This window comes from Apodemus sylvaticus, chromosome 19 (assembly GCF_947179515.1).
Source record: "Apodemus sylvaticus chromosome 19, mApoSyl1.1, whole genome shotgun sequence".
NCBI classification, from domain to species: domain Eukaryota; kingdom Metazoa; phylum Chordata; class Mammalia; order Rodentia; family Muridae; genus Apodemus; species Apodemus sylvaticus.
The window spans coordinates 16,306,515-16,316,049 of NC_067490.1; the positions used below are offsets into that span (position 1 = coordinate 16,306,515).

The 9,535-nt window shown below is 48.1% G+C and overlaps 1 protein-coding gene across 2 annotated transcripts in view; it reads right to left on the bottom strand.

Annotated features, from left to right (window-relative positions):
* Positions 1-6,820, bottom strand: part of Ipmk (inositol polyphosphate multikinase) — a 37,872-nt gene extending 31,052 nt beyond the window's left edge. Inside the window, exon 1 of one of the 2 annotated variants that reach the window (XM_052163578.1) lies at positions 6,516-6,820. In XM_052163578.1, the coding sequence (XP_052019538.1) occupies positions 6,516-6,654 (139 nt within the window). In that variant the 5' untranslated portion in view covers positions 6,655-6,820. The remainder of the gene's footprint in view (positions 1-6,515) is intronic. The other variant, XM_052163579.1, reaches the window with a different exon arrangement.
* Positions 6,821-9,535: the final 2,715 nt, after the last annotated feature.

Below are 9,535 nucleotides of genomic sequence, written 5' to 3' on the forward strand. Positions count from 1 at the left end.
GAAACCTCAGACTGCCACACATGTGAGCATGTGCACACCTCTCTCTCATACACATATGCACATAAGTAAGTAAAATATATTCATGGCTAAAAACGTAAGGAGATTTGGACGTGTAACTCCATAGCAGAGGATATGCTTAGTTCACAAGATTCTAGGTTCAGTTTTAAAAATAAAAATTCACTTAAAAAAAACCCTGCTCCAAAGGACAAAATACTGACACCGTGATAACCCGCGTGGGCTACTCAGTGCTCGAAGAAGTAACAGTAACCGGAAAGTCTCACAACACTGGGGGCTGCTACCTCAGCCCCACATTTAAACCATATTTGACGTTGGGTCTGATTGCAAAGATGGTAAATGCCAAACTGTATTCTGAATTTCATTGTTTTATCCTAAGTAGGCAAAAAAAAAAAAAAAAAAAAAAAGGTCATTTTTTTAGGAGACACACAATTATTAGAACAAAAGGTCACAAGAGAACTTACTCTGAAACAGTCCTGCAAACCACCATCTACAGTCACGGGGTCAGCTTAGCGACTGGACATGGTTGGTTCACTGCCATTCTGGCTATGTTTTATATATTTGAAAGTCTTCCTCTCCCCAAAAAATGCGCCTAAACGTCAGAACAATTGAGAGCAGCATGAGGGAAGCCTAGTGGCTTCTGTGTATGACTGCTCCCTTCCCACTCCCTGGCAGACTCTAGGGAAGGAGAGGAAGGGTAACTGTGGAACGAAAAAGCTCTGCTGAGCAAGACTTCCTTGGGTCTCTCACAGAACGTGACTGACTGGAAATCTACAGAGGGCCACTAAGGGTCAGAAACCGTCAAGACAAGCCTCAAAGAGAAGGGATGGTTATTCAATTATCCTGATGCCAACTAGCCAGCACTGAGCGGTGGGGTAGGGCAGGGCAGACCCGAGACACTTGCTGAATAAACTGTGGTCCACACACGCCCTGGGCACAGAGGGCTAGGAAGAAAAGCTGTGCGCTGACAGACAAGATGTTGATTTTTTTTTTAAAGTGATGGTGTGAGCCACCTGTGGAAAGGTATCTATGGCATTACCATACTTTATGCCAGGCACAGGAGGAAAAAAGGTATGGTTTTTGTTGTTTTTGTTTGTTTTGTTTTGTTTTTTGTCTTTTTCGAGACAGGGTTTCTCTGTGTAGCCCTGGCTGTCCTGGAACTCATTCTGTAGACCAGGCTGGCCTCCAACTCACAGAGATCTACCTGCTTCTGCCTCTGACCAGACCTGACACTTTCTTTCAACTAGATTCAAATAAATGGGGCTATGAATGGGAGGGGAGAGAAAAAAAAAAGTAACCTCCCCCAAAAAGAAATTCTGAACAGCTTCTAATTTCATAATCTCTCTCTGTATAGGTAGCCTGACCACAGGTCTGGAGAGATGATGCATTTACTGCTTTGCAGAGTACCCAGGTTCAGTTCCTAGCACCTACATCGGGTGGCTGGCAATCACCTGTAACTCCAATTTCAGGGGGCTGATGTCCTCTGACTTCCACAGGCACCGCCCAATTGTGGCAGGTCTAAACTCACACAGGCACATATACACGTAAATACAATAAATTAATTGTAAAATAAAAGAAGACTTGACTCTGAGCTCTGTATTGTAGGCTTGTTTTCTGCTGAATTTTAGTATAGAAATTCTAAAAATGATATGACTACGTCACAGGAGAAATAGAGCGAGAATGCCGGAAGCCAGGATTCTCACTGTGGAAGAGAAAGGCGAAGTTCTAAAAGAAGGTCTCAGGTTGGGATGAAACTGTAGCTGTGCAGTTGTGACTTCTAAAATATCTACACACTATCAGCTGCAGCTACAAAGGGCTTGCCAGCAGTGACACCCCAATATCAACATCCCTGACACCCAGGTCTTCATCCTGGGGTTATTTCCTCGGTCAGTCAGGGAAGTGATTCTGTGGCCCTGAGTTAAATCGAGGAACTGAAGTAAAAGGTTAAACAGAAACAGCGTTTGCCGCTAAAGGGAGCAGGGTTCCTTGCACAAAAGGCCGGTTCTCCAGCCGAGGAGGGGTAATGCCCTTATTCTACAATAACTTGGAACAGAAAGGAAGTCCCACTGACAAAGGAAAAACCATCTCTGTGGTCAGGTCAGACATGAATCCCAAATGTTCATAAATAAGGATGCGCATGTGCAGGGGTAAAGAGGGGCAACTTCTTAGAAACCTGATTGTTAATGGCGGTGCAGAATTAAGGAGAAAATCCTAATTTCACAACCGTTTGCTTCAGACAAGAATCATCAATGTAAGTCAAAATCTAGTGGTGAGGGCCAGCGATGATCCACACACTCACAGGACCTTCACGTCTCTCGGACAGATAGCTTACTCATTCTGGGGGGAAGATACTAACTGCACAGTGAAAAGTCGGACCATACTCGAACCAGCTGACCAAAAGAAACCACTAATAAAGGTCAGACAGCCACTGTGGGTCTCCAGATGAGTACTACGCTCCAGTCACACACGTACACCCTGAGTCGCATCCTGTGGGACCTTCGTGAAGCCAGACCAGAAAGCATTTTATAAAGTGTGTGACGGGCGCTCTTCACTGTCAGCAACACTGGAGAGAAAGACCGAGGCTTTGTCACAAGCTAAAGCAGAGAAGACGTAAGTAATGGAAGGCTGCTGGTAAGGATGACGGATGCTGTCCTGAGGAACACGGGCGGGAACAAAAAAAAAAAAAAATTATTCAAATAAGACTAAATGAGGCTGAGATTATCACTACAGAGCCTCAGCGCTTAAATCCCCACAAGGCATAAATACACTCTGGCTACAGGAGAGAGTACAGATTTTCTTAGGAAATCTACACAGAAGTGTCACTATATAAATGGCAGGACATATGCAACCTACTTACAGAAAGTTCAGGGAGGAAAAAAGTCACGTGCGAGCAGTTGAGAACAGCCGGGTACGAGGCTCCTTCCCTCTGCTGTTCCTGTGTCTCCTCCCTGCTCTCCACTACACACGGAACAGCCCAGCGCCGTGAAATAGCGTGAGGCTGCCTACCGCAGGTGTCAGCTCAAACCTTCCCCCACAGACCACATTTCTGCATACCCAAGGCGCAAATTCCTGCTTTGAGCCACTTGTTTAAAATGTTAAGGGCTTTTCAGTGAAGCCACTGGCATGTGATAAAATACAGGAACGGGGGAAAAAAAGATTGTACACAAGCATCTGAGAATACCAGGGATTTAAATTGATACAGCGATTTGCATTTTGGTGGTCTGATTAGCAAGAGGCGCTATGATGTCCAGGAACTTCCTAAGGCATCTTCTGCATGGCAAGCACAAACAAGCACGTCTAGTCAGAGAGGAACGGGTAAGCAAAGTCTGATATGTGCACTCCGTTCCAAAGACTGAACGCTCTTCCCACCCATATTCCTCAGGACAGCATCCTCCATCCTTACCAGCAGCCTTCCATTACTTACGTCTTCTCTGCTTTAGCTTGTGACAAAGCCTCGGTCTTTCTCTCCAGTGTTGCTGACACTGAAGAGCGCCCGTCACACACTTTATGAAATGCTTTCTGGTCTGGCTTCTTGAAGGTTCCACAGGATGCGACTCAGGGTGTACGTGTCTGACTGGAGCATTCAGTCATTTCTGACTGTTCAAAGGCAGAAGCTCACACAGGCGGCTGTGTGTGTGTGTGTGTGTGTGTGTGTGGTGTGTACGTGTGTGAGATGAGGCTTACTGTCCCATCCCAGGTCAAGAAGCATCGATACATAAATGAACATGGTTTAACTACAAGATGCAGCCCAGATCAAAAAGAAACCAGTATGTGCTACTATAGTGTCTGAGGGAAGGTTCAGAATGCTGTCAGCGTGTAAAGTACCCCAAAACAATGGCCCAAGGGCACTGCGAATGCAGTTGGCAGTTATTGACCCTAGGGCCACCACAGTAAGGGGTGCCATGATTTCTTTTCCTGTCCTTGAGACAAGATTAATCCTGAAATGAAAACCTCCGTTACACAGTGAGTAAGTGCAGTTAAAAATGATAATAAATACAACCTCCAGGATGTGTTCCACAGCTTACTGAGGACTAAGGTGGTGGTGGACCCTTGGCAGTGCGGAGTAGGATCTAAACAGTGGTTCTCCTCAACTTGTGGGTCATGACCCCTTTGGGGATAGAAAGACCCTTTTTCACAGGAGTCACCTAAGACCATAGGAAAACGTGGATATTTACGATTCACAATGGTAGCCAAGTTATAGACAGTTAAGAAGTAGCAATGAAAGCAGTTCTATGGTGGGGGGTGGGCGTCACCACAACATGCGGAACTGTAATGAGGATCACAGCACTGGGAAGGCTGAGAACCCTGCTTTAAGCAATGTGACCCATCTGCAACAAGGGAGGGACAATAATAAAAAGAGCTGAACTTTGAACTGCTGACTACCTCACTATCTATGAGTAGGGAAGATGACTCGTGCTGTCCACACTGTAAATATCTGAGAATCCAGAGGAACAAACAAACATCAGGCTGCTGGTACGACATGAAGAATTTGTTCTCTCAGTCAAAAGAATCTAGTGAAATTGAAAAAAAAATAATTTAATAGTAAAATTGGGGACTACTTTCTCTGAAATCTCACTTATTATCATCATCATTATTATTATTATTATTATTATTATTATTACCATTTTGGTTTTTCGAGACAGGGTTTCTCTCTGGCTGTCCTGGAACTCACTCTGTAGAGCAGGCTGGTCTCGAACTCAGGCACCCACCGCCTCTGCCTCCAAAGTGCTGGGACTGCCTGGCTCCATTGTTCTTTCAGTCAGGCAGTTTAGGTGAGAACTTAGCTCTTTTGGTGCTGTTTGTTTGTGATGCAGGTTAAAGTCACTCTGTAATCAATCACGAGTGACTCTAAACCGGTCGCCAGCTAGCATCGTAAGCTCGTCCCAGGTGCCAATCACAAATGGTCTCTATTTGGGTCTGTTCTTTACGTAGTCTCCAGGACCTCTAGGGAAACAATCACTTTAGATTGGAGGAATCCCATTGTTACAGGTCAAGCAGACTCCAGATATGATGCGCAGGAGGAAATATCTTAGCCAAGAACCTCGAGAGTGCAGTTTCCTAACTCTGACGTAGTCTTTCAACATTTCCTGATCGCAGCTGGGTTCCAGTCTGTGTGCTTCCCACAAGCACAATATACAGTGGGTGTTGGTTTGGTTCTGGGACACTGTGTCAGTGTGACGCTTAACCAGGCTTGTCTTAAAATGCACTAACCTTAGCCGGCTCATGCTTGCACCATCAGTCACTCAGGAGGATCCAAAGTTCAAGACCTGCCTAGGCTATAGTGAGTTCCAAGTGGTACTTAGGGTGCCCTGTCTTAAAAGAAAAAGATGAAGCCCTGGAGAATGTAGGTCAGTGGTAATGCTCTTACCTAGTCTGCCTAAAGTCTTAGAATCAATCCGCTACACCACTGAAGAAAGAAAAGATATAAATGTATTACCTTACCAGCCTAAACCTGAATCACTTTGTCAGCAAAATGCAAACCATCTGTAACGGTTGTTCCGGGTCAGATATCCACCAGAGTCCCAAGTTCATCCTAGACTTCGCATGACCACTGTGCCCATACTCTTGTGAGCAGCAGGTTGAATTACAGTCTCTGCCCTGTTGTAGAACCTGCTCGGTTCTACGAATATTGAATTCACAGAGCACATGACAAATACCAGGGAACAGTCTATAAAAATGAATACGGAAAGAATGCACATTTTATATGTGTACTGTTCTGTGTAACAACCGGGTGTGTAGCCTACCCAGGAGGCAAGGATCTGCACCGCCGAACCACGCCTCCCAGCGCAATCAAAGACGCCGGGAGAATCCTCCTCAAGGGACGGGAGTGATCCTGGATGAGCCGAGGCAAGTTTAAAAACATATAGCAGTTTGTTTTTTCTCTCCCTCCAGCGATGGGTTACCATCTTAAGCGTTTGGGTCCCTCTAGCAATTACTATTCCTGGTAATAAACAGATCTTGAGCTCCGGGGAGAATTTACTTCCCGGTCCAGAAAAGAAAACCAAGTTCCTTATTTTTACTAACAACGCTTTCTCCAATCAACACTCGCCTTCCCTGGGGCGAAGAGGCACGCCTCTCCGCGCCACTAGGAGCCAGTGGCTGCTCCTGGGGGCGCCGGGCTTCCTACCCCCGGGCACAGGGGACACTCGGGACAGCGGAGCCGAGGACTCTAGGCTGCGGGACACCTGGGACCGGGGACTGCCGTGTAGGGGACAGAAGAGCTGTGGACAGCTGTGACCGGGATGGGAGGCCAGGGACCGCCAGGGTGGGGACAGAAGAGCTGGGGACAGCTGAGACAGTGATCCGGAGGCCTGAGACTGCCGGGGTGGGGAGAGTTAGAGACCAGTGACTGTAGGGGTGGCGACGGCTAAGCCCAGTGCACCACCAAGGCTGGGGACAGCCGAGGCCGGGGACTGCCGGAGCAGTGCACGGCGGAGGCCGGGGACTGCCGGGACAGAGCACAGCGAGGACTGGGGAAGGGGACCCGAGGTCGCACTCACCCACTTTGTCCTTGCCGTACATGTGGCCAGCCACCTGATGCGACAGCGGCACGCAGCCTCCGAGCAGGCGCGGCACCGGCGGGCTGTCTCCGGTGTTTCCCGGCGGCCGCAGGCACAGCGCTGGGGACTCGGCGGCCATCGGGGCGGCGACAGTCGGCGTCAGACGTCAGGGAGGACCGGGCGGCATCGCCAGCGCAGGCCCAGCGCGCGGACCCATGCCGAGACCGCGCTGCCCGCTCCGCAGCCCGCACTCTGAACCCCGGCCGCCCGCGCCCGGGATAAGGGCGCCGCGGCCCCGCCTCTGCCCGCCCCCTGCGCGCTCCGGCCGGGCGAGCACCACTCTGAGCATGCGCAACAGCTACTCGCCGGGATCCGGCCCAGCGGTGCTGAGCATGCCCAGAGGCTACGCTACTGGCTCCCGGCCAGCTCCACACGGATCATGCGCAGAAGCTACCCGACCAGACCTGTTCACCCCCTTCCACCGAGCACGTCCAGAAGGTAGACCAGCAAGCACCAAACTGGTCTAGAGTCCGAGCCCGCGCCCGCTGCTGACCCGCACTGAGCATGCTCAGAGGCCGCAGGTTAGGACTCTTGTCTCAATGCCCAATGCTTGCATCATCCCCAGCAAGCATCTCAGAACTTCCAGGGAGCAAACTAGCGTCCGGGATGCCGATGTGAAAAGCGCATTCGGCCTAGGAGTCCTGCAGCAGGGCAACCCAGAGAGGTAACTGGTTATGGGCAGACCTCCCACAACGTCCTGCCCTGCCAGATCAGATCAAAGAGACTGGAGCATCATCCCGAGTGAAGATGTCTCTTCCCACACCTTCCATTTGGCACCCAGCCCGACCACTACCTCAAAGTACTCATGACAAGTTTTTATGTTAGACATTGACAGTCATCTTAATTCATTTTTTTTTCTAAGATTGTTCATTGTGCTCAGGGAAGCCAGAAGAGTTGGGTTTCTTGGAACTGGAGTAACAGGCATTTTGTGGGCACACCGATGAGGACTCTGGGAATCAAACTTGGGTCCTATGCAAAAGATTTATTGCTTTTAATCTCTATAGTGCCAAGCTCTGGTGGGAACTGAGGAACACGGTTCCTGCTCCTGGTACAGGGCCCCGGTATGAGCCTCTAGGAGTTGCTAAGCCCAGCCTGGCAAGTGCCCAGTGTCTTCTGTGGGCGTAAGGCTTGTTTGTGTAATAATGTACATATTTTCACATCCCTTCAGGGACTATCCTCTCTCCTAATGTTAATGAGTCCATGATAATCTGAGACAGCATGAGTCCAGGAGGCAAAGGTGTGGTTAATGTCTCCGCAAAATTGTAAACCTGGCACCTTCAGGGCAGCCCTTTTGCCTATGGGAAAGAACTTTAAATACGTGAATTCAAAAATATATAATCTCTCAACTATGTGAAGATATAAGGATGCAATATGAATTATGAGGGGCTTCACGAATCCAAAGGAGCAGAGGCAGCTGCGCTAATGAACCAGCTTGTCAGAAAGATACAAAGGCAGGCAGATTCCTAAGTTCAAGGTCAGCCTGGGACACAGCAAATCTAGGCCCAGGTAGAAATGGACTTTTTAGGACATTATCCTACCCAGTTAGTTTAGCATCTGTGAGTAACAGACTCAGGCAGATCTCTGAATTCTTTTGCAACATTAAAAGAAAATGGGTGCTTGCTGTTTCCTAAGAACCAAGGGGTGGGGTCAGGGGATGCTGATTCACAGGGTAATCAAAGGAAACACGGAATAAATAACTGAATTGAGAGGTAAATTATTTTTTAAAACAATGAACTTTTGGTCTGCATGAGATGAGCTAGCAGAAGCAACAGCAGTTCTTTAGAATTTCCTCTAGTGAGAGCTGAGTTGTCTGGAGATCTCGAGAGTGAAAATAGCTCTTCAAGAATAGTTTCTTGGGTGCAGGGCAGTGGTGGCACACGCCTTTAATCCCAGCACTTGGGAGGCAGAGGCAGGAGGATTTCTGAGTTCGAGACCAGCCAGGTCTACAGAGTGAATTCCAGGACAGCCAAGAATAGTTTTTTAGGGGCTGGAGAGATGTCTCAGTGGGTAAGAGCACCGACTGCTCTTCCAGAGGCCTGAGTTCAAATCCCAGCAACCACATGATGGCTCATAGCCATCTGTACAGCTTTAGTGTACGTATATACATAAATAAATAAACCTTAAAAATACATAATAAACTTAATAATAGTTTCTCAGAAGCTGGAGAGGTGGCTCAGCAGTTAAGGGCACACTGACTACTACTCTTCCAGAGGTCCTGAGTTCAATTTCCAGCCACCACGTGGTGGCTTACAACCATCTGTAATAAGATCTGCTGCCCTCTTCTGGCGTCTGAAGACAGCTACAATGTACTCACATAATAAACAAATCAAAAAAATTTTAAAAAAAGAATATTTTCTTGAGAGGATTTCTGACTTGGTTGTAAGATCAATTATTTTTTATAGAAGCTTTCTGATAGCTTTTAGAATTTTTACTAGAGAAAGCTATCTCAATCAGAAGTTTGTAAAATAGGAAGAAAATCTGTCTAGATTAGAGCAGAACACACACACACAGAGACAGAGACAGATAGAGGGAGGGAGGGAGGGAGGACGGGCAATCTTGGGCCTTAGCAGAGCCAAGGCCGCCAGCTTGGACCCATGATTTGGCTTCAAGTCGTTTGTTTTCGCCGCTCCCAGACACCCCATCTCTCAGAACCCCTCTCCATGCAGAGGCTGGTCCTAGGCATCTAAGCCTCTGCAGCCTTCTAAATCGTTTTTTTTTTTTCTAAGTGGACAATCTACTTATGTTTATTTATTCATGGCAATGCTGGGAATTGAAGGCAGAGCATTGTGCATGTTGGGCAAACACTGTACCGTTGTGCAAGCAGAGAGCCGCTGAGCTGCTTCGCCTGCGGCCAGCCCGAGCAAGTTGTTTTTGTTTTCGTCTTTCTGGGACTCTCTGGGTGCACGAGTGGCAGGGTCAGAGGCAGAAGGGATGGAGGCCCAATATGGCTAGCAGAGGCT